At 35.0% G+C, this 25985-nt stretch overlaps 2 protein-coding genes across 2 annotated transcripts; both read right to left on the minus strand.

Annotated features, from left to right (window-relative positions):
* Positions 1 to 3255: 3255 nt before the first annotated feature.
* LOC132632506 (4-coumarate--CoA ligase-like 9) lies at positions 3256 to 8423 on the minus strand. The gene is made up of 7 exons (XM_060348467.1): positions 7613 to 8423; positions 6862 to 7170; positions 5512 to 5701; positions 4784 to 4929; positions 4605 to 4672; positions 3758 to 3860; positions 3256 to 3530 (listed from the first exon to the last, which is right to left on the minus strand). The coding sequence occupies exons 1-7, from the start codon at positions 8318 to 8320 to the stop codon at positions 3405 to 3407; spliced, it is 1650 nt and encodes a 549-aa protein (XP_060204450.1). The 5' UTR covers positions 8321 to 8423; the 3' UTR covers positions 3256 to 3404.
* Positions 8424 to 17959: 9536 nt separating this feature from the next.
* LOC132632507 (probable aspartyl aminopeptidase) lies at positions 17960 to 25696 on the minus strand. The gene is made up of 11 exons (XM_060348468.1): positions 25538 to 25696; positions 25291 to 25426; positions 25103 to 25181; positions 24820 to 25022; positions 23916 to 23985; positions 22879 to 23001; positions 22573 to 22728; positions 20070 to 20243; positions 18939 to 19013; positions 18723 to 18863; positions 17960 to 18477 (listed from the first exon to the last, which is right to left on the minus strand). The coding sequence occupies exons 1-11, from the start codon at positions 25611 to 25613 to the stop codon at positions 18256 to 18258; spliced, it is 1455 nt and encodes a 484-aa protein (XP_060204451.1). The 5' UTR covers positions 25614 to 25696; the 3' UTR covers positions 17960 to 18255.
* Between the last annotated feature and the right edge of the window lie 289 nt (positions 25697 to 25985).

A 25985-nucleotide genomic window follows, 5' to 3' on the forward strand; every position in this document is an offset into this window, starting at 1 on the left:
AAACAAGAAAAAAAAAAAGGATCAAAATTTGTAATCCACAAATTTTCCTTTGGCTCCAAGAATCTTTCTTTGGCTCCAAGTTCAATTTGTAGCCAACTAAATTGGCACATGCCAATTACCACCAAATGGGATGTACTTAATCATGTTTGGTACGAAAGAAAATGTTTTTCATCAAAATTATTTCTCGGAAAATAAGTTAAATTCTTACTTATTTTTTAGTGTTTGGTAAGTAAGCAAAAATGTATTATTCCTAAAAGCATTTACATGTAATCTAGCAAAACACTAAGAGGGTTGATGGGGTGGGGAGTGGGGGTTGGGCGGTGGCAGAGGTGTGGTGGTCTAAGGGTGGGGGTTGAAGGTGTTTGGTAGGTGGGGAGAAGACAATCAATTTGAAAGTTACAAAACCTGTTTCCCCTAATTGAAGCCATTTTTCCTCATTTTTGTGGAATTTATTTTCCTAAAAAAAATATTTTTCAAAACATTTTAAATAACCAAACCTGAGAAAATTAGAAAACATTCCACACCAAACACACCCTTAATCACTCTAATAGAGTAGTTATTTTATTTGGGATCAAGCCTCCCTAATTAATTAACTGAAAATGCGATCATTTGAGCTTAAAGTTTGGAGAATACTTTAATTTGCCTTTGTTTTCTCTGTTTGAAAGAGTAGATTGCTTAGGATCATGTTCTTTGTATTTGATTCTTTTCTTGTTTTTCTAGGCTTGTAAGGTGGCTTCTTTGATTAGCAAGACACTTGTCTTAAGAATTGAATTTGATAATCCCTGCAGGGCAATATCTATACATTTTCATCCCATCTTTGCCAGTTTTAAAAATGTGCTTTAACGGATAACTATAATTTGGAACTTTTAATGGGCTTATGTCTCGTTTATGGTGATTATTTAGATTTTAGAGCCTTGATTTCGCTGCCTGTTGAAATGAATAATTCATGAGATCTTGATTTATTGGGATTCTCACTTAGCTTGTTTGAAGTAGTTCCAAAAATAAACGCATTGATTCGTGTGGGAAATTGGAATGGAGAAGTTACATAATTGGCCCTTCGGCCAAAAATAATAATTGTCCCTAACAGATAATGTATATATATATATACTTTCTTCATCTCATTGTAACTCAAAAAATTGTCCAAAATAATTATCATCTAAACTTTAATAAATGAGGGTAACTTTGTAGACTACACTTTGTATATGACAATTAAAATGGAGGGAGAAAGTTTTATACACTAGTTATATAAGGCTGCACACATATATACATACTATTATACAGTTGCTAGCTAGTATTCTCTTTTTTGGATAGACAGCTATATTGTGTTAAAAATCCAATTTTAGGTGGATAATGCTTAGATCTGGGTAGCTGAGATAATAAATGGATCATGGGTTATGAGCTTTGAATTAAATGACAAATGGGCTAGAATAGATGAGAGCAAAGCAAGCTGTTATATGTTTGGTTAGGTTCATTTGCACAAATGTCTCTATTTTGGGCCGGCCTTTAATTTTTGTTCCTTAAATCTGCGGCATTTAATTTTTATTCTTAAGTACTTTTTGCACGACATAAGTTTATATTTCGCGTGATTAAGTCTAAGTTTTCATATCATAATGCCCTTTAATTTTCTTTTGAATTTTAAAGCACCATTTTGCTTTATGAGTTTTTTGTTTCCTCGGAGCTTCAAGATTTGAATATACTGTATCTTTATTCGTCTTTTTGTAACTTGTACAACTGTTATTATGAAAATTATACTTCCTTTAGTTAAGTTTGTGTTAGCCTGATCATGTCATTCTTAGAAAAGCGCGCGCACATATGTTTCATGGTCTACATTGTACAAAGTCTTAACATTTAAGTAAAAGCCGTGTACCAAATGGGTTAATCAGTATTTAGGGGTGTTCAAGAAAAATAAAAAATGGAACCAAGCAAAAGATCAAACCAAATCGACATATCAATTGACTTGATTTTGTTGGATTTTCAAATTTAAACGACCAACGACATCTGATTTAATTCGGCATTTCAAGGAAGAGGAGGAGGGAGGAAATAACATCTTTTGCACTCCCACAATTTGAATAGCCTCTTCAGATATTTTATGTGTAAAAAATAAAAATCTCTCATAAAAAAGTCATAAAATTAATTATTATTTTCTGTAATGGGCTAAGTAACCATTTCTCCTAAGGGAAGAAATAAAAATTTGAAATATTTAAAGTGGGAGTTAGTCTTTTAAAACTTGAGGAATTTTAATATATACCCACAAATTCTTAGTAGTTATAATCTACGGAAAAGGCTCAACTATGCCATCGAACTATCGCAAATGACTCATTTATACCACTCGTCAATAGTTTGACTCATTTATGTCATCGAACTATAGGAAATAGCTCATTTATGCCACTCATCAATAGTTTGACTCATTTATGCCATTACTCGTTACCAAAATGACTCATCCATGCCATTTTTCATTAACGCCGGTTTTATAATACAAGATATGACACATGGCCTCCAATTAGAGGTCTACGTCGTTTAATTAAACCAGCCCAATTTTAAATATCAAATTAAGAAAAAATCTGACCCATACACCCTGCCTACCCACAACCATAATCTAGTCGGAGGTCACGTGTCATATATGGTATTGTAAAACCATCCTTAATGAAATATGGCATGGATGAGTCATTTTGATAACAAACGATGACATAAACGAATCAAACTATTGATGAATGGCATAAATGAGCCATTTCTTATAGTTAGATGGCATAAATGAGCCATTTCTTATAGTTCGATGGCATAAATAAGCCAAACTATTGACGAGTGGCATAAATGAGCCATTTCCGATAATTCGATGGCATATTTGAGCCTTTTCCCTATAATCTAACCCCAAGTCGTCTTCATCCAAGACTCGAGAGGTCTTTTTGTCCAATAGGTTCAACCGTTCAAGTAAGAAATTGTTAGCAGGACCATCAAAAGAAGGCACTTTTCCTCGTGTGAATTTTGTTGCAAAAGAACCAGGAATGAAGAATAATAATAATAATTACTACCGACGAGGCTTGTGGTGGAGAGATAAGCACTCCTCCATCTCTAACAAGAGGGATCGGTCTTGGAACCGGAGTATGAAATCACCTTTTGTAGAGATCGTTTTACCCTTCAATGTGGGATTTTCAGACGTAAATCTGGATTTAGTCGGGCCCCAATGTGGGTATCGGACACCGAGTAGGTACCAAAAAAAAAGTTTTAGAATAATCATCAGAGCAGAAACTCACCAAAGATAGAAGGCCTATTAATCATAAGAGATGGATGCCATGAGCTAAAATATATTGAAGCAATAAGGTGATGTGGAAGACTCAAATCAACATACACTGTACTTCCATATTCAACTGGTAGTTTAAATTATGTAGATATCTCTAATTGTTCGGTCATAATCTTGCAGAAGCACCACTAGTCGCATGATTAACGAGTTCTCTTCTCAAGATCTTTCCAGCTGGAGATTTTGGTATCGCGTTGATGAATGTAACACGCCGTATCTTTTTGTATGGTGCGACCTGCAAGGTATTTCTTGTTACAATATGCATCTGTCGTTTTACTTGAATGTGCAAGTTCAGAAACAGTCATATCCAGAACACATCAAAGCAAGATGATATACAGATTTTGATAGTTCATTTTGCTTTCTTTGCGCCATAAACAATCAGAGAATTCACCCATTTCCTCTACATACACTAATGCAATGATCAAGCAAAAAAATTTCGGTCTTATTCATTTGGAGGCATACCTGTTTTGCAATGATGTCCATAATTTGCGACTCACTTATAGTGCTCCCAGGTCTTCTGACTACATAAGCCATAGGAATCTGCCCTGCTTCTTCATCAGGATATCTAGATTCATGTGAGAAAAGAGCGTATTAACGAGTTGGAATGTCAAAAATTCATCTCATTTATATTTCACTGCCACCTTCAGTGCTAGTAAAAGATCATTTAAAAGGCAGAAAACTTCGTTGATATTGCTTATGCCAGGCAACAAATATACATATTGAAATACTGGGGTTGAAAAAGAATTTAAGATGTTAGTCTTACGCTTCTATTTTATCATTTCTTTGTATGAAAATAAGAAATAAAAGGTGAGATAGTCATAACAACACAAGCTTCTAAAAGAACAGATGGTGTCACTCTGCAACTACACAGTACCACTAGCACAGTGGACAGAAGATTCACCTGATGTTCTAAAAGCCTCTATAAGTATCAGGGTCACCAAGTTGAAAGCATGCATGTGACAAATAGAAGTTTAAAGCATGTGTATACCCATAAGGAGCTGTCAAAGAGAAAGTAGAATTTTCCAGACCATAATTCTGTGAAAGACATCGCAAACATAAAGAAAAATTTATTACAAATGAGATACTAATTAAATATTAGTGAGAGAACATGACAACTAAGCAGCCTCTTTTTAGAGGAAACTGGCTTGCAAGTTTTTGCGCAATAATGCCCATTGGTTAAGTTGGTATGCAGTTTTTATGAAATCTATTGTACAAAAAAAATACTATGATTTTCCCATCATACTGATACATGAGTCGAAACGTGATAAGAATAGGGAGACGATAGAGGAAGCCAGAGGGGATCACATACGGAATAACTGCTGCATCGGCAACATCAGGAATTGACTGAAGTAAATGTTCAAGTTCAGCAGGGGGGACCTGAAAGTTCATCAATTCATAGGATAATGATGCAGCAACATAGTAAGAGAGGTGAGATAACAAGTTTGCATACAAGTGGTACAAACTTAATCAGGGTCAGCTATAGTTTACCTGATATGCCTTGTACTTTATCAGTTCTTTTAACCTATCGACAACGTATAGAAACCCATCCGCGTCAAAATAGCAGAGATCTCCAGTTTTCAGCCAACCTTCTGGGTCGAGTGTTGCTGAGGTTGCTTGTTTATCTCCAACATAGCCTGGCATTCACCAATATTCTCTTTCAGAATTCAAGTGTGACTGGGGTATTCCGAAAGCCAAGTTGGAAACAAATTTAACAGCAACCATATATCAGTATCTTTCAGATTAAGTTTGCAGCTCTTACATTATTTTGCATATTTGGCTCCTTGAATGAAATCAATAAGACTACTCACATGAATATTAATCAGAAGAATCAGAAGGAAAATCCTTGCCTGTGGTATAGTAGTAAAGTATGCTAATTAAACTTTTACAAGAATTATTACCTTTCATTTTAATTATATTAACTCGATGCTGCAAGTTATTGCTGAAATCCCTGTTCAAAACTACTATCATTAAACTTCCTAGTTCCTGAAGCAACATTTTTCAGTATACTGATATAAAACAAGCAAAGGGTGTGAATATAAATAATGTCAATTCATTCAAGTTTTCATCTATTTCAACTTGCACCAATATAGTTGAACTATTCTTTTAAAAATATATGCTTTTACTAAATTCATGGCACAAAGTAGCAGTAGGTGGAGTAAGACTACACTCACTCACTTAAATTTTACATCCATCTCTAATGTATATGTAAGAATCACCTTTCATGATTGTTGGCCCACGTATCCAAAGCTCTCCACGCTGTCCAGGAGGCAAGGTCTCTCCACTATCAGGATCAACAATCTTAGCTTCAGTATTCACAGCAAGGCGACCAGCAGATCCATAGTGGTCTGATTCCTCAGCGCCATTCATCCCTGTTGCTCCTCCAGTAGTCTCAGTCAGACCATATCCCTATGATGCATCACAATTCAACACATTAAACAAAAAATAGTGAAATCATTACACGCAAGCACGATATGTATGCATCGTGGAATCTAACATAAGTACAAAACAAATGAGTAGTCGTACAGTATTTTCTACCCCTTCTTTTTAGGGGTAGTTAAGTAGAGCATATATCACTTTGTAGAGTTTGTAACTAGCACATAGACCATTTCTCGCTGTAGTTTTGTAGTAGCTGATTTTTGTATCTCTCAGCTAAATCTGTTTGTACTAAGCCAATAATATACACGTGTAGTAAAAGATATATTTTGTGAATGCATGTACGGAAATTCTACTACTCCTTTCTTCTTCTCGTGCTCAACTAGCAACGCATGTATGAATATTCATCTCATCCTTGTGAATTTTATCATAGTATCAGAGCATGAGTTATCAAATTAAACCACCAATAAATATATACTCAACTTAACTTATCCAAATATATTCGACATCCAATTAAGCACATACTTGAAAATAGATATAATGGATAAAAAAACACACCTGAACTATCACTTTTTTGCGAATTTCACACCCAACTATTCGTTGTTCCCTTACCTATCTAAACTGTCACTATGTATTAAAACACACCTCGAAGCTAACTAGGCCAGATGTTTTGAAAACAATAGGCAAAAGGCATGTGGGAGCTTAATTTGTCCACAAAAATTTATCCAAATGGATAATTAATAAAGAAAACATTTCATTAAAATTTAAATTTCATAATATAGATCACTTCAAGTTGGAGAAATATTTATAGGCAAAAATATATCATATAATTGGAACAAGTAATCATTTCTTTCCCATAAGATAAATTCAAACACTAGAATTTGAGCTTTTCAAAAGTTTTCACGTTTTAATCAGTGCCTCAGTGGTAATACAGTACAGCTTTTTGCACGACTTGATTATCTTTTGTTTAAACAATTCATACAGCCAATAGATCATCATAATCCGCATTATTGTAGTAGTATATTATTATAACCTTAAAACCAATATCTTCGCGTTTGTTTAATTACTCCTATTTATGTATATTGTGTAGGGACAGTTATCAATTTACGACAAAAGTCTACGGTGGCAGATTCACAAATCACAAACACACTTGCAACTCTAGCGCGTGATAATCAAACCTAACACATACATACCTGTACAATCTCCACGTTAGGAAACCTGCTCTTGAACCTCTCAGCCACCTCCTTCCCTAGCGGCGCTCCACCGCACGCCAACAATTTCAGTGAACTAAGATCATACTTCAATGCCAAATCTGACTTCGCCATTGCCACCACTAACGGCGGCGACACCGGCATATACGTAACTCTATGCTTCTCAACCGCAGCTAACATTTTCCCGAAATCAAATCTCTCCATCATCACCACCGTCTCTCCCAACCCAACCACCCTAATTATCATAAAAAATCCGAACACGTGAAACAACGGCAACGTCATGAAGGATACCTGAAAGGAAAATTATTTTATTCATAAACTCATAAATCGCTCTCTACAATTGTTCATACTATCTATTCGTCTGGCCATGACAATTTCACTTTTTTTAAAAAAATAAAAAATTCCACTTTATTTGAAAATCTGCCTTTGGCCATGAAATTTACGTTGTTTTCATTTTTTTCATTTCCAGCGTATCCAAACAGCTAAATATCATTTGCAAAAACTATAACCAAAAGACAACTTCGTCTTCATCTTCAACTTCAACTTCAAAGTTTCAAATAAAGAGAAAAATATTTGATTTTCAGAGCCAAAAGTCTGATACTTTTAACTCAACATAGGAAAACATATTTCTACATGAATTCGACTATAAATCTAAATAAGATAGGGATTAAAATATCAAATTCTAACCAATTTTAATTTTCTATAACTTTAAATTATTTTTTTCCAACAATACCTCTTGCTCCGGCGTTTCACCTTCAGGGACATTATTGAATCTGTTATGATACAAACTGGCCATTAACGCGATTAAATTCCGGTGAGTTAACTCAACACCTTTTACTTTCCCAGTAGTTCCAGACGAGTAGAGAACAGCTGCCGAATCGGTTTGACGAATGATTGGATAAGAGACAGGCTTAGAAACAGGAGACTGAATCATAGACTTGAATTCAGGTGAATCGAGTAGAATAACGCCTAGAGGAAACGACGACGTTAGTTTACTAACAGTGGATGAAGTAGCGAAAGCAATGAGTGGTTTACATAGCTGAGTCATATGAGTTAACTCAGAAGTAGAAGAAAGTGGATTTGCAGGTGAAACAATTACGCCAAGGGAGAGTAATGCGAAGTATACAATGGGAACGTTGGCTGAAGTAGGGGAGAGAATAAAAGCGACGTCGTTTTTAGAAAGGGAAGGGTAACGGGATTGGAGGAAAGAAGCGAGATTTTGGGTTTGGTTAAGGAAGTCGGTGTAAGAGAGGCGGTGGTTGGTGGTGGCGTCGATAAGGAAAGTGGTGGTGCTGGCATTGATTCCGGTGGTGGGAGAGTTGAGGAGAGAAAGGGTGTATTGGATTATAGAAAGGGGCTCGTTTAATGGCGGCAATGGCACAGATGGTCTTAAGCTTTGGTAAGTTTTGGTTTGTGGGCAATAGCCATTTTTCGGATCCATTACAACTTTGTTCTTGAGTTATGCAATACGGGAGGAAGAGAGTGTGTTATACAAGAGATTTGCAGATCAAAATTTTGTCAACGGAAATAGTTTGATTAATACTCACTCTGTCTCATACTATTAGTTGTTCTATTCGCACGTTAAATTGAATTAGATTAATTTAATATTTTAAAATTACATAAAAAGTATTATAAATTATAATTCTTCTCATATACAAGTACATTTAAAAATATTGTTCAAAATTTTATATAATTTGACTTTTAAAATAGAAAAGTGAACAAGTGACTAGTGAGACCGAAGGATTATACTATAAAAAGGGAAAGAATTGAACCGATGAAGAATTAGCTATTTTCTGCAAGTTGAATGAGAAAAGAAACCAGAAGCCGACGTTATTGACAGAGTATGATGATGTTTACGTGTATTAAATTTCACAGTAAAAGTATGACTTGGCTTGGTTGGCGGTGGGCTATATTTTGAGACTAGTCTGATAAAATAGTGAACGTGTACAGAACACGTAAAACTCATGGTTTTTTCTTTATTTTATCTCTTTTTAATAATTAGATATAAATGGCTTCCTAAAAAACTCCTTTGTGAAAAAGTTTAAACCCCTTTTTCATTCGGTTGAGTTAGTAAGGAGCTGTTTGGACTTGCAGATTAATATTTAATACAAATGGTTAGTAAATATGATTGGTAAATATATTTATTAATTAATGGATTTTTTTTTACAAAATATAAACGTATGGATCAAAATTTATATTTATATTTTTTGAAATCATAATTTCAAATTTCAATTCATGCCTTTTTAGATGATTTGGGATTTCATCTCATGAGATGAAATCACATGTCCAAACGCTGATTTCATCTCATGAGATGAAATCGCGATGAAATCGCATGTCCAAACGCCTACTAATAATAGCTTCAAAAATTCCAAAAGCCAACCAACATAACAAATTAGTGAGGGAGTTTGAACCCTTCATCAGTGGCGGAGGTATAATTTTCACTAAGAGAGTTCAAAATATGAAGAGGGGGGGGGGGGGGGGGGGGGAGAGGGTGCACAAAGGGCAAAACTAACCTTAACCCGCTAACCATTTAACATTTTTTCATACTGTTGCCCTGCTACATCTAGCATTACTTAAAATTTCTTATGTTTTTCCCTGTCATATTGCGCATTTTTCTTTCTTTTAAACTCTTTGATTTGTTTTTCTTCGAATTCTTTCAATTATATATTACTTTGAAAATCGTCAAGGTTCTTGAAAGAAGTGTAACGACTAAATTACTAATATTATAATACATATTCAATACTCAACAAATAGAAATGATGATGTGATAATCGATAAGATTACTCAATATAATTCGAACAGAAATTTCATTTAGCAACAATTAATTTTCTAAGTTCGTTAGGACTAAATGTGCTCCATTTTTTTAAAGAAGGATTATTAGTGCTCCACCTCAAATAATAGAGACTATTTCAAGCGGAAGTCCAAATTTGAAGGACCAGTTTGGGTCTTTTCTCGATCAAAGTATAGCTAAAAGTATACAAAGCTAAAAAAAAATCAATAAAACACTACAGGCGAGGGTAGCTAGCAAGGTTTGAACCTTGTGACATTGTCAACATATTGAACCCCCTAACCGCTGAACCAGGCTTCTCAACTCTGTCAAGGGGGTTCATTATAATCTATATATTCGCAGAACCCAGAATTTTACCTTACATATACAGTGTAATTTTCCTGCGAAAGGGGTTCGGATGAACCCCCTTGGCTCCACCAAGCTCCGCCCCTGCTCAACATAATTCGAACAGAAGTTTCATTTAGCAACTATTAGTTTTCTAAGTTAGTTAGGACTGTGCTCCATTTTTTAAAGAAGGATGATTATTAGTGCTCCACCTCAAATAATAGGGAATATTTCAAGTGGAAGTCCAAATTTAAAGGACCAATTTGGGTCTTTTCTCGATCAAAGTATAGCTAAAAGTATACAAAGTTAAAAATCAATAAAAGCAGGTAGAGGCGGACCCAGGATATGAAGACTGCGGGGACACCATTATCTTAACATAGACGCTAGCTAAACTGTCAATGACGACTAAGGGATAATGGCCGTGTCGGATTGGTAACTGATGACGTGAGCAGTATAAGTCAAATATGGGTGTAGTCTAATACTTAGACGTTAGTATTAGTCTATCAACTTAGAGTGACAGCTCAGTGGTCAGTTTTATGCAAAATATATGAATGGCTGCAGGATCAATTCCGGGTTACATCATTTGTGCTTGCCATTTTTTTGGGAGTAAAAGCACAAAAAAGGATGATTAGCAAAATACCCTAATAAAAAGAAACTATTGGGATTCGATCTGCGGTATGTGCTGTGGGAGCTGCAGCTTCAGCCAGTGCACCATGTACACTTATGTATGTAAAAGTGCACAGCTAAATATAAAATATTGTTTATATATAATTCCAAAGTTAACGAGTGCACGTGCCCTCCCACCTCATCACGCGGGGCCGCCTCTGACTACAGGCGAGGGTAGCTAGCAAAGTTTGAACCTGCGACGTTGGCGACATATTTAGTGGCGGATCTAGAATTTTCATTGAGGGGGTTCGAAAAATAAAATGTAGTATTTTGGATTTGAACTTGTAATCTCAAGGTGAATTTTGAACCCCCTAAATCACTGAACCAACCTCCACTCTTGTGTTCAAGGTATTCGAAATATATATATATATATATATGTACCTAAAAAATATAAAAATACCTTATATATACAGTGTAATTTTTTGCCGAGCGAACACCCTCCCCGAGCCCTAGATCCACCCATGGACATATTGAACCCCCTCAATCACTGAACCAAGCTTCTCAACTGTGTCAAGGGGATTCATTATAAACTATATATTCGCAGAACCCAAAATTTTACCTTACATATACAGTACAATTTTCCGGCGAAGGGGGTTCATCTCGGAAGGTAGGAACTTGTACAAGTGAACCAACTTCAGTTCTTTATAAATTTATTTTTAATTTTATATATTTTCTTATTTTTATATATAAGAAATATGAAAATAAAAGATAGGAGATATTTAGGATCAGTTCTTTTATTTAAATTGAAAAGAGATACGATGCTTGTGATATTCATCATCATCAACAGCAAGAAATAATAGTACTAATTATATTGTTATAGTTTATAATATACTTTCTTCATCTCAAAATAAGTGTAGCTTTAACAAATTTCATATAAAAATGGTGATTTAAAATTAAAATATGAAATCAGGCTTTCAAATCCTATGGCCAAACGCTTACTAATTAAACTTGTGAACTCAGCTATGTGATTATTGTCTATTGACCAGAGGCTGGTTTGGAAATTTCGTCAATGCGCAGGAAAGTTTTATGACTTTATTGATTGACTAGAAGTTAGAAATTCTAGTTTATGACTTATTTTTATCATTTTAGCTTAAAAATAAGTGCTTAAAAATATTTTTTTATTTTATCCGAACACAATAAAAGTGCTTAAAAGTTATTTTAGCTTAAAAACACCTAAAATAAGTCAATCCAAACATACTCTTAGTTATCGTAACTTATTACTCCCCCCGATTCATAATAAGTGTTTCACTTAACTTTTTATTTTGTCCAAAATAAGTGTCCACTTACATAATTAAGAAAGAATTAATTATTTAGATATGAGAGTTTTTATGTAATCAAGAAAGTACATTAATTAGGTAATGTTTAATTAAGGAAAGTTTAATCAAAATACCTATTTTTTTTCTAGAAGTTGGTATTTTCTTAAGGGGTGTGTTAAAAGCTAAATGGATACTTATTGGTGCTGATTTTTTTTATTTTTATTTTTTTTGAAAAATTGAGAAAGAACTAATATTTTTTATCCATAACTTTATCCTTAACATTTGGTGTTTTAAAATTAAGAGGCACGTATTAGAGTTTTCTTTTATTAATACTTTTTCAAAGAACATGTAAAAGTTTATCCTGACAACTAAATGAGAATGATCACATCGGCATAAAATAATAATTGTGTTATCTCACTATTTTTTCCCCGAATTTGAAAACCTTACGACAAATAATTCCTAACTCAATCGTATACCTTATTAATTAGATATTATTTTCTATGAGCTATTGCAGACTCAAAATTGTCCTCTATATGAATAAAAATCACGAAAACGAGAAGGAATTTTACATGCTTGGGACATGATTATGTGATGTTACAGAATCTCATTTGTTTTTTCTTCCTGAATAAGAAATGAGGGTATGCGTGTCTGCGTATGAATAATCCCATATTACTCTCAATTATTAGATTAAGAAGAATTAAAAATCCCAAGTCTCTACAAGATTTACAATTTTACATGCACAGCCTTGATAAAACTCATGACATAAGGGTAAAGAGATGATTCAAAAGTGTTTCACTGTTCTGTCTCTGTAAAGAGATGATTCAAAAGTGTTTCACTGTTCTGTCTCTGGGTTCTTACCAATAGTTGAAGTCAACAAGGCAAGATTTGATTTAAGAAAAAAAAAAAAGGAAGAAAAAACCAGGGGTCAACTAATTTGTTACTTTCAAACAATTAGTAGTGCTTCTGTTGAAGGCAAATAGTAGAAGGTGGGTGAAAAATATCCGTCAGATGAACATTTCTTAATACTTCCATTTTCCTTTTTAACTTTGTGATCGGTTACCTCTAGTGAGGATATATCTATAGGAGGTGGGTGGGTAAATCATTTTAATAATTAAGACAGACAGGGACTGCATTTCTTAATACGTTCCCACATTGAATTGTTATCGATAATAGTACTGTATACTTTCTTTCAGTAGTACTCCTTGCTATTGTAATTTAATAGTGGACCATTTCCAGACCCACTCTCGTGTAGAGAGTGAGAGTCCCGCTACTCTCGAAAGAATTCAAAAGTTCACAGATTTTTAATTAACTTTTCAAGAAAAAGGGCAATAGAAAAGAGACGCTTTAATTTATAGTAACAGCATTTGCCGAAATTACCACTTATGATGTCACTCACTTAATACTCCACTAATTTGAGCAGTAAGGATAGAATTGGAAAGAAAAGTAATGAACCTCTTAAAAAATAAAATATTTTGAAACAAATACAGCTCGTCACAAAAAACACTAATTTCAGAAACAGGACGGACTAGATCCTGAAGTTAGACAATAGTCAATGTACCAAACAGAACTCTGCTTGCCCGTTCCAAAAAAAAAAAAAAAAAAAAAAAAAAAAACCAAGAAACACACATGACACAACTAGTTGTTTTTTTTCAAATCAAATGAATTAGCTCTCAGAAGGTGAATAACATTCCTTGAAAACAAGCACCAGTTCCATAATTTCATGGACCATTGTCCATTGTCAAACTAGAAATAACTTCAGTTGAGCTACCAGAATGAAATGAAGGTATAAATACCGATAACTGATAAGCCTACGTCAATTAACCATGAAACACAACATTTACATGCACTCAATTATATAGCTCTGAAAAAAAAAATCACTTTTTTCACTTTTTTACAACTATATTTCACCAAAAACTACAATTTCAAAAACTATGGTCAAACACAACTCCAATTCTAAAATTTTATCTGTGGACAAACGGAGCAAATGTATTGAAAGTGAAAAAGGTGAAATAAGATTTTAGGTGTTTTTTAAATTCCAAAAGTTGTATTTGAAATTTCCATGCCCAAATGTTGATCGCCAAATAAAGTAAAATAATTTTTCAGGAAAAAATTGAAAATTCTCATGGCCAAACGGGTAATAGTATTATTGCAAAAAAGTCGTCAAACTAACTTTTCTAATCATAAAATCACTTAATTTTCATTAAAAAATTATTTTGGTCATTTTCCAATAAAAATTGATCGGTAAGTTCCTTATCTAATCAACAATTTATTTTTAAACTTAAAAAAAAAAATCACCAAGATAAAATACACACAATCCGACCTGATCAAACTTTTTTAACTTTTTATAAGCGGATAGTTAGAAGTCTCTCCTTCCACCAGAAAGAAGTTTATGGTGCTTAGTTCTAGTGAGGATATGGTAGTGGTAAGTCATTTTAATAATTAAACAACTATTACAGATAGGGACTGGCATTTTAATTACATTCACAGCTTGAATTGTCAATAATATATTGTACTTATCTCTTCTAATAGTATTCCTTGCTATATTAATTTAATTGTTGACCATTTCCACACCTCTCGTGTAGATAAAGTAGAGGAAATGAGATCTCTCGGCCTCTTACAATTTGAATAGAAAAAAATATTTTTTCTAGATCTCTTATGTCTTTTTTTCATATCTCTTATGTATAAAAAATGAAGATCTCTTTAAAAAAATCATAAAACTAAAAAAAGATTATAAAGGGCCAAAAATCCATTTCTCCCGGTGGAGAAAATTAACCGCCCTTTAATTTACTCAATCTTAGCAGTTCTTCTTCGTTTTGCCTTAGTACTACATCAGCTTGTCAACATCCAAAATGGAAATTAAGACAATCACTTAACGTGATTGCAATTTTCTGGAACTGACTGGCCTTCATCCCTAATCCTTAATAATGGCAAAGATGTGATCAACGTGAGATATATAAGAATATCTTGAGAAATCCACCCTTTATTCGTTTTTTCCTTCTTGGCAAAAAAAATTCTTTTTATTAATTTCAAGCAATTGTATAATTCATTATTATTTTTTCTACAATAAGTAAAAACGAGCCCACCATTAAAACTGATACCCCAAAGAAAGGACGAACAGGTACATAGTCCATAACCAAACCAAATCCGTAACTATTGCAGCGTCAATTTTTATTTTTTATTTTTTGTTAAAGAGAAATAACAACAAGAAAATAGCTCGAAACTAGGCGAGGGAATGAGACCCATCTACATCTCCTGCAGACACGAAGAAATGCTAGAAGGCACGTGTGAATACTAGTAAAAGCGAGATTTTTGACTAAAAGCCAAATTGACTCCCATCAACAACCGAATTAGCCTTCTTATAAATATGGGCAACAGAGAACACATAGTTCCTAGCCTAGAGGTGACGAATGCAGTTGAAAATATCACCATTCCGATGAGGCACAGTTCTTCTAGCCTGCAACACCTGAACTACATTAGCATTATCAATTTGCAAGGCAACTCGGCGCCAACCCCTATCCCAGGCTTCCTGAAGGCCAGTGAGAACTCCCTATAACTCCCCTCTAAATGATGTACAAACTCCAATTTTGACTGAAAATCCTCCAAGCCACCTGCTATCAAAATCACGAAATACACCGCCAACAGTTCCCATAAAAATACTCCTTCGAAGAGCCCCATCTGTGTTCAAAGCTACCCACCCAACGTTAGGAGGTGACCAGCCGAACGAAACTATGTGCTTGCTATTAGACACTTCCCCAATATTCTTCAACGAAAGCCTAGAAGTAGCACAAGCTCTAACCATGCTAACAAGGGCTATTATCTTTTTGTCGACTGAAAGATACTCATTTTGAAAAGAGCATTATTACGCCACATCCAAATTTTCCAGCAGGTGTATCCGAAGAAGATTCTCCAATTATCTTCTTTAACTCCCTTGAATTTAGACATTAATTTGTCAGTAAGCCAATCATGGATACCAAGAGTAAAGCACCGAGACATGTCATCTGGATCAAGAATACGAACCCAGATAGCCCGAGCATGAATGCAATCTCGCAAAACATGCAACACAGACTCCTCTTCTACTCCACAAGCCGTGCAAGTACCCTCTGGGGTAAGATGTCTGCGATATCTCTCCAAATTTGTAAGGATTCTACCTTTTCCACACAATCAAAGGAATACTCGAATTTTTTCAGGCCCGGACCAACCCCAGATTAATTTCCAGATTCTATCAGAAAGAAGATGCTCAGAATTGCTAAGAACCTCATACATCGAGGAAACTGTGAAGGCACCACTAGTAGTATTTCTCCAGAAAAATTCATAAATGACTTAAAATCCATAAACAAAATATAGAAAAGAAATGACTAGAACATATGTGCATCAACAGGTCATGTAGAGACTTTGCTTCCAGAGGATGAACCTCCAGGAGCAGAAATACCAACAATGACCATATCAATATGAGACTGCATAACATCTGTTATCTAGACATTCTCTACATCAGCAGAGTTAGGAGGCCGAATTTGGTGGGAGTGACCAACCTTTTTAGACCGCAGATCAGAAGGTTTGCTATCACTAAATTTAGAGATGGCCAATTTAGTGAATACATTAATACCTCTGTCACGAACAACAATGGAGTTATTCTTTGACTGAGGTAATAGCGGGCACATAGTTGTCACCGCTTTATGCACTGAAGAGTCTAGGACCGAAGAAATCAAATTTGGCACTGTGGAAGACCTGGGCAAAGCACTGGAGTTGTCATGAAAAGACTGATTATGGTCTACCATACTGTCCTTAGAAATCGAATCTGTGTCAACATTTGTCTCATTCACTTCAACTATTTTCATTTAGATGCTCAACCACCCTAGGAGAAGACTTGGAGGGACCTTTTTTGTTGCCTTTTGGTGACTTTTGCGCAAATCGAGATGATTGAGATTGCACATTAGAACTATTTGTATCACTGGAGAACGCTTCATTTTCAAACAACGGATTCTTAACAGTTTGATCTTCTACCTCCAAACCATCCAGGGCTGCAAATCGAGAGGTGTTAGAATCATATTTAGCTCCTTTGTTACTTGTTGCTTGCTTTTCACTATTTCTGCCATTAGATTTTCATGGACGACATTGCAGTATTATCCAGGGACCATAAATACTATCCTCTGTAAGGCCAATTTCTCCACCACCTCCACCAGAATTAGCGGCTTTATCTGATTCGTTTGGACATTTATTCACATTAGCAGGATTATCCCCACAAAGACTAATGGTATGCCCAAATTTACCACAATGAAAACAAATATCTGGTAGTCTCTCGTATGCAACTTTTTGAGTTTTTCCTGTAAACTCAAACTAAGAGATTAAGGGTTTAGTCAGATCCACCTCCACCGCAATCTTAGCAAAACGTGCCCTATCACATTGAGCAGTATTATAATCGATTTTAACAAGACGGCCAATTTTATTTCCAAGCGCTCTCAAAATCTTCTTGTGGTATAAGTGGATGGGAAGCCCTGGAAAGCGAACCCAAACTACATAGAATTAATTCAATAGTCTGTCACAGAAAAATCTTGTTTCCATGGTTGAAAGACCTGACCTAGAACAATCCACAGTCCATCCAACAAAACATGCATGTAGTCATCTTTGGAATCAAACTGTACTAGGTAATAGTTTCGTTCAAGATCAATCACTTTTCATGCATCCCTTTTTAGGCTTCCATAACTTTCCAGCCTTTTCACGAAAATTTAGAAAGTCAATTCCTTGCCCAGCATTTTCACCACTACAGATTATTGCCAAGGTTTCGCAATTTTCTTTTCGAAATCCTCATCCTCTTCCAGCGTCAAATTAATTTGTCAACTACAGGTTCAGGTCTAATTACGGTAATGATGGAAATGGTTTTGGTATCAAACAGGTTCTCATCCAACTCGTCCATATTTTCAGTATTTTCTTTTTAAAAAAAATACACATTTATGAAAATATTTGCTAAGAGTATCTGTTAAAATTACCATTTGTGATGTAACTAATACCCTACTAATTTGAGCGGTAAGGATATATTTGAAAAGAGAAGTAATAATGAGTAATGACTTTAAAAAAATTCAAATATTCTGAAATTAGACAATAGTCAACCTATCAGCCCGATCTAAAAAAAGAAAAGGAACACACAAACTAGTATTTTAGAAACAGATAAATTAGCTCTCAGACGAACATTAGCTGAAAACAAGCACCGGTTCCATAACTTCATGGACCGTTGTCCATTTTGAAACCTTTTGATTGTTAAATTCTAGCTGTGGGAATTCAGACTTCATAATAACTTTGATTTTCCTAGTAATTCAACAGTACAAGGCATTACCAATCATAAATGGCCTAGATGTCAACAACAATCTTTCCATCAAGTTGTGAGAAATCTTCGAAGAAGGCCTTAAAGTGCTCGTATGAATGCTTCACATCATCCACCGCACACATTTCTCTTATGCTATGCATTGACCACTGCGGTGCTCCTACATCAACAGTTCGAATACCCACCCCGCTTGCCAATATAGGTCCAATAGTCGAGCCACATGGCATATCATTGCGAACCACAAAATCCTGCAAAAGAGCCCCTCAAACTTCTTAAAAATTATTCTAATTATATGTGATGACATAAAACAAAACAGATGGCCACGTAATAACTGTACATCCGTGATAAATGAACAACATAAAGATTTGACAAACGGCAAAGGTGTCGGAAGTTTATGACAGCTTGATCTTTGGAAAATGTCAACCATTATTACATCTTCATATTGCCAGTTTCTGGGATGAAGTGTTTTAAAGATCCACTATTTTTCACTGACCTGAAGAGGGATGTTGTGCTTAGCAGCTATTTCTCTGAATATGAAGGAGGTGACTGCATTTGTGGCATATCGTTGATTAGCGTTGTGTTTTATAACAAGCCCACCATGAAATTTGGGTTGATGATTCTCTTCGTGCTTGTCCTGAAAAAAGAATTTAAATTAAGATGAAAGCCAAAAGATATTATAGTGTAGATAGTGACACACGAAACAACTTACCGAATAATTAGGATGCAAGGCATGTGCCATATCAGCAGAGACCAGGAAGCTCCTCTGGATCGCTTTCTGTATTAACTGAAGTGCAATGTATAATAATATCAGTGAGCCAGGAATAAACTTCAGTCAAGCAACCAGAAAGTAATGAAGGTATAACTACCGATCAGCCTTTGTCAATTAACCATGAAACATAAGATTTACATGCACTCACTAAAATAAGCTCTGAAAAATATATTTTTTCCCAATTTGTTCTTTTTATTGTTCAAGCTCCTATGGATCGCTTTCTTTAGTAACAAGTGCAATGTACAATAATATCAGTGAGCCAGGAATAAACTTCAGTCAACCAACCAGAACGTAATGAAGGTATAACTACCGATAAGCCTTTGTCAATTAACCATGAAACACAACATTTACATGCACTCACTAAAATAAGCTCTGAAAATATATATTTTCCCAATTTATTCTTTTTATTGTTCATTATTATTGTCATTTTCTCTTTTAGCATATAAGATCTTAGAACTGATAAAGAAATCATTACGGAGAGAAGAATTTAAGCATTATAATATATATTTTATTCAAGTAAAAGCAGGCTATCTGTCTCTTATCAGTTTGTTAGAATATTTTAAATCCAGATACTTCACATTTTTCCTTAATTTCAACGAGCGATTCTATCAAAAGAAGTTCTCTGACAGATAGTTTCGGGTTAGGATTTTAAACTAAATTAGTTTATCGTTTATGAAATATTTCATTAGGCCAAAGGCTAAAATAGGGTCAGTTTTGTACAACATGGCAATCTAGTAACCACTGTAGACATTACAATAAAGAGAAGTGCTATCTTGTATTTTTTCAAATAAGTGGACAAATAGGAAACATTGCAGACATTACAACTAAAGAGAATTAGGAGTACAAAACAAGACCAATATCAATATATCTTAGAAATTTCCACAATTTTTCTCAATAGGATAGAGTTATCTAAAGTAATAATTCAGGCCTGCATGAAAATGCATTGTAAGAGCCCTACTGCTTCTCGTTACAAGGTAACAAGCATATTCTGTGTCCAGGAAACCAAAAAAATAGGCAATTGAACATATTGCAGCAATATGGAGCATTGAGATAGATCTATTCAATTGTTACCTTTGAATCTGGACTGAATGTACTTGTAATGCGTGAGAGAGCATCAAACATGACGGGCGATCCAGCTCCTTGTGCAGAATTAGACCCAACCTCTTCATGATCAAACAGAGCCACCATTCTTACACCAACCTCGTCCTCAAGACTACTTTCAGGAGAAGTAGCATCGATCAGTGCCTGACATCAACACCACCAAAGTAGTTTCATTGCATGAATTTTAAACTAGAAGCACCATGATGGCATTTCATGTTGAACCATCTAGATTATGCAAGTTCACATAATATTTGAAGGAGGAACAGAAAAAGAATTACAGTTAAATGTGTTAGTGATCCTGTTACAAAAGACAACTAGCAAAGTATTCAATCTTTCTGATTAAATAGTTTGCCATTTCACTTTCATATTCTTTTCAAAGACTTCTAGGTTTGCTAAATTATCCCCTTCATAGGCTTTTCCTTGGTTTCCCTTCAATAAACTAAGGATTCAACATGATTTGAAGTAAAACCAGTTCCCGTTGTGCTGCTGTTTTGTCGATATACACCATCACGAAGTTAAATAAACCAACAACAACAACAACAACATACCCAGTATAATCCCACCGGTCTGGGGAGGATAGAGTGTACGCAGACCTTACCCCTACCTTTTGACGGGTAGGGAGGTTGTTTCCGATAGACCCCCGGCTCAAGGAGAGATGAAAAGGCATCAATAATAATAAACAGTAATAATACTCAGTAATAGCAGCAAAATAATAGGACGACGAAGTAAAAGAAACAATCAAATAGTGCTAGAGATAAGAACAAGCAATCCAAAGCAGTATGAAAGGCATGACAAAATACTTTCGAAAGATAAGGACCTACAAGAGTAATACTACGACTACTAGTATGCAAGGATAAGTAAGACAACACTCAACTGCTTACCCTCGGCCCTAATTCGTGTTCTCCATAACCTCTTATCTAAGGTCATGTCCTCGGTAAGTCGGACCAGCGCCATGTCCTGTCTAATCACCTTTACCCAATACTTCTTCGGCCTACATCTACCTCTCCTAAAACCGTCCCTAGCTAGCCTCTCACACCTCCGTACTAGGGCATCCGCGCATCTCCTCTACACATGCTCGAACCATCTCAATCTCGCTTCCCGCATCTTATCCTCTACAAAGACCAGTCCCACCTTGCCCCGGATATCGTCATTTCTTATCCTATCTCTCCTAGAATGCCCACACATCCATCGCAGCATCCGCATTTCCGCAACTTTCATCTTCTGAACGTGAGAGTTCTTGACTGGCCAACACTCTTCTCCATACAACGTAATTGGTCTAACCACCACTCTGTAGAACTTGCCTTTTAAGTTTTGTTGGTACCTTCTTATCACACATGACTCCGGATGCAAGCCTCTATTTCATTCACCCAGCACCAATACGATGTGTGACATCATCGTCAGTCTCTCCATTTCCTTGAATAATACACCCAAGACACTTGAAACTTCCTTTCTTTTGAATGGCCTGAGTACCAAGCCTCACTTGCATGTCAACCTCTTGCGTTACGCCACTGAACTTGCACTCCAAGTATTCTGCCTTGGTCCTACTCAACCTGAACCCTTTAGACTCCAGGACCAGTGAGGTAGAGAAAGGGAGCTTTGTTCTAACGACCAGAAAATTGCTTTAAGCTTATTTATCCCACTGGGATATCATTAATTCTTTGATTTGGAAAACCCCTATTGAGATTAATGGTGCACTTACTAGTAAATATAAAAGTTCATTATTGCAGAAATAGTAGCAGTGAGTCTCATAATGATATTGATGGTAGTTTTCATTACTTGCCCTTTATTAAGTATCAGTTAGATGAGAGAGCATGTCACTATCTCATGTGGCAGTTCATCAACTATCATATTACAAATTATCTCGTTAAGAACTAAATTTGTCCATCTGACAGAAAAAACTTGATGACTAGGAGCTTATGGGGCATAATTTGAAAATAATATGAGCTAACACTTAATTATTAGGTTGATAGTATTACAAGGGGCTGGAATTATGTAAAACCTGCTAAAGCACTTTCACCGACATATAACAATAAGCAAAATCGATGTTCAGTGATACACACAGAGAAGCTTCCTTGCTCACATCCTGACGAGACTTATAACCAGAATTTAAAAAATAAGACACAATGCCTTATCTCAATCGCCCAACAACCTTGCATCTAAAAAACACAAAGACGTGGCAAGCAAAAGACTACAAAAAGCATTATATGCTTTACCTCAAAGGTGACCCAGAAAGCATAGGCATGGACTAATACCTGAACTTGTTTTGCTAAAGCAACAAAAATGACAAAATAAAAAGCGAGGATATGAAGCAAAGAAACTTTGCAACTTCTCATAAAAAATGGTATCCAATTTCTATCTGTAAATTATGCACATTGTATTTAACCATGCCTCTAATATAAATATGATGCCTTCTTCTAATAAAATATCCATGAATAACTCACAATGAAACTTTCTGTATTCAGGCATCCTTTACCTTTAGAGAGCAGAATGACATGCATAAATTGTCCAGTCTTCCAGAAAAAACAAATTCCTTCATGGCACCAGCAATAACACTTGGCTGAGTGTCGCATGCTTGCAACTCAAAGTCACATATGTCACCTGGTTCACATCCAGCCTGAGCAGCAAGAAGCTGAAAGAAAAAGAAAATAGCATAAAAATAAAAATTGTAGCTTGATATAAATCTTGAATATACTTCAAGCAATCTAAGAGAAACATTTAGCAACTCAGATTCATGAACACTAACATCCATAACGATTGCGATTTAAGCAATTTATGGTACCTGCAGAAGAAGGGAATGATGTTGCTCACCACCAGGATTTATACTTTTACTGGACTTACTTCCATCATTTGCAGCTCCGTGTTCAATAGAATCATCAGTGGAAGCTGGTTTATTAAGTTCAGCCTGCAAAATGATGTCATATAGATAATGAATGCAAATATCCTAACAGGACACAAGCTTATTCCGAAATAAAGAATCACAAAAAGTTACTAATAATTTTCCTGTTTTATGATACTCCCTTGTCCCAATTTATATGACACTCTTTCCATTTGAGATGTCCCGAAATTTTTGTACTCCATTGCATTAACAATATTATTCTACAGAACTTTCACAAATCTGTTTTTGGATTAGCATAGATCAAACTTTCAAAGAAGATTACAAATTCATCTTACTATTCAACATTTAAACTTTGGTCCAATCTTTCTCTATCAACCTAACTTTTCATCCATCTTAACTCTGCGTCAAGTTAAACACCGTCAAATAAAATGGAGCAACAGAGTCACATTTTCTTTTTATCTATTCTTGTGGTATGTTCAGTCTGCTTAATGTATAATGTCCAATGTGGGTTTACACATGTCAAGCAAGCATACGAAAAGGAGGGTGTTTGCGGATGCTTCATGTCCAATAAAACAGTATATTCAATTCAGATGATCTTCTGAAGTGCATGAAAAAGACCCACCAACATACGAAAAGCTTACCAAGCTAAGAATTCCAGGGTTAGGGGTTGCAGAAGAATGCGTGAACGACAAATGTACATATGCATGTAGGCAAGAACTAGAATTTTCTAGATGATGCTAACAAATTAAGAATCATAGCCGATGAGAAAACGAATTAGTTCATATCACAAACAAATCCCCGTACATTAAATGCTTTTTTGGAAAGGAAAGGAACCAAATTGATAAGGAAAGAAGTACAGAGAAGAGGGCAAGGTAGACAAAATAATTATTTACACAAAGTTCTAATCACACTCGATCCTGAAATAAAAAATTAAACCATGAAAAATACACAAGCATCAAACATATGTAATGTCACATTACCTTAATTGATGTAGCCAATACTGGTAGAAGATGGCTCTGTGTGTTCACCTTAAATCCATCATTCACACCTCTGTAAATATAGGAATAAAACTGTAATAAATACTCTCATAAACCATAGGTGAAGATGATTTGGAGAAGAAAAAGATGTTCTGACTCGTTGAAGGTACAACTATGAAGCACATGATGACCACATAATATGTTATGATTAATACGATGATGCAGATCCCTTTTGTTGATTTAGAAGATTGAACAACATGAAAAAACAATTAGCATCTGTGGTCTCAATTGTACGTCATTTCACATACAAATGTATAACCATGCTACATAAAACTCAGTACCTAAGCTAAGATCTTTTCTCTTCATGTCTGCTCAAATACTGAAACCAAGAATTGTCACAAGTACTTCTACATTTGATGAAGCTATTAACTGATTCAAAAAGAATAATTACATCATAATTACATCTTATGAACTACATAGCAGTTCATAAGTCATAACTACCATGACCAGTGGTGGAGCCACATGTAAACAAGGGAATTCAATCAAAAATTACACGTATAATCGGGTAAAAACAAAAAGTTTATGCATATCTTAAAGTTTCTGAATCCCCTTGAAATAAAATAAAAAATAAAAATCTTTTAGTGTAGTGGCAAGAAGTGGTTCAAAAATACTAGATGTGGCATTTTTACATTATTTTGATAGAATTCCTGGCTCCGCCGCCGCTGACCATGACAATAACATGTTAAAGAGATGCTCAAAATTTTCTTTATTTCCAAATAGGTCCAAAGCTATTAGGCACACACACAAGAAATGAAGGATACAATAGAAATTTGAAACGCCAAGCACCCCAAGACTAATCTTGAAACATGCAACATCTGAAAAAGAGTTCATTTTCTTATGATTTTACCTGTCTAAGTGAATTGCTAAAGTTGGAATTCGCATTATGGGCTCCTCAATTCTCACAAGCTTTTGCAAGTAAGATTCACAACCATCTTTCTTATCTCTTACAATCATCCTTCCAGCAATTGTTAAATCGCGATCAAACCATGTATGCCACAGACCACCACCATATGTTTGTACACCCACTTCCAGAAATCCACTTTTAATTACCTACAGCAATCCCAATCAATAAGAAGCATACACAAAAATTCAAAACTTAAACAAGCTTCAAAATCTGATTATTTTTTTACCTTTGAAACTGGCTTCAGCTTCACACAAGGACTATCTGTATGAGCACCAACTATGTGAAATCCATTTCCAGCAACGTATCTAGAAATAAATTCATTTAATATATAAGAATAAACATAGCAAATGCATTTGCCGTTTTCTGCAAACCAATAGGACAAAAAACCTAAAAAGAATAAATTTTGGGGCATACTTTTTACCGAGAGCAAAAGCAACAATAGTAGAGTGGTTCCTAGTGAAGAAATACTTGTTGCCAGGTTTCAAATCCCAGTCTTCTCTTTCAAATATTTGTACATATCCTGCACTTTTAAGTCTCTTCTTTGCTTCATCTACAAAGAAAAATCAAATAAAAAAAACATAAATTAATTTTTTTTTTTTAAAAGGAGATAAGAAATAAATCGAAGATTGATTTGATGGAATCAGGGAGAAAAGTAGAGTACCGACTGCATGAAAAGCAGTAGGAGAAGCGTTCAAGAAATCAATCAGATCGGCTGCTACTACTGCTGAACTCTCCATTCTTAGCGTCTTCAAACTTACACACTCCTTTTAGTTGCACTCAAATTTTTATTTACTTTGGACTAATCAATATCATCTATATATAAGACAAGGGTCGTTTGGTGCATTGTACACGCTGGTACATCAGCACTAAATTTTTATATCGTGTTTGGCAGGAAGTATAAATTTATCCTGTCAAATACGGTACAAAATGAAGCATAATTCAAAGTATGGATATCCCACCTTATCCCAAGGTTGGAATTATTTTATTCCATCTAGAGATATTCCACTAAGATTGAGATTATTTTATCTTATTTTTTTCAAATGGGATAAAATAATTCTAAAAAGTGAAATAAATTAGTTTCAAAATTATAATTTCGGAATAATTTTAAC

This window comes from Lycium barbarum, chromosome 3, assembly GCF_019175385.1.
Source record: "Lycium barbarum isolate Lr01 chromosome 3, ASM1917538v2, whole genome shotgun sequence".
In the NCBI taxonomy this organism is placed as follows: Eukaryota; Viridiplantae; Streptophyta; class Magnoliopsida; order Solanales; family Solanaceae; genus Lycium; species Lycium barbarum.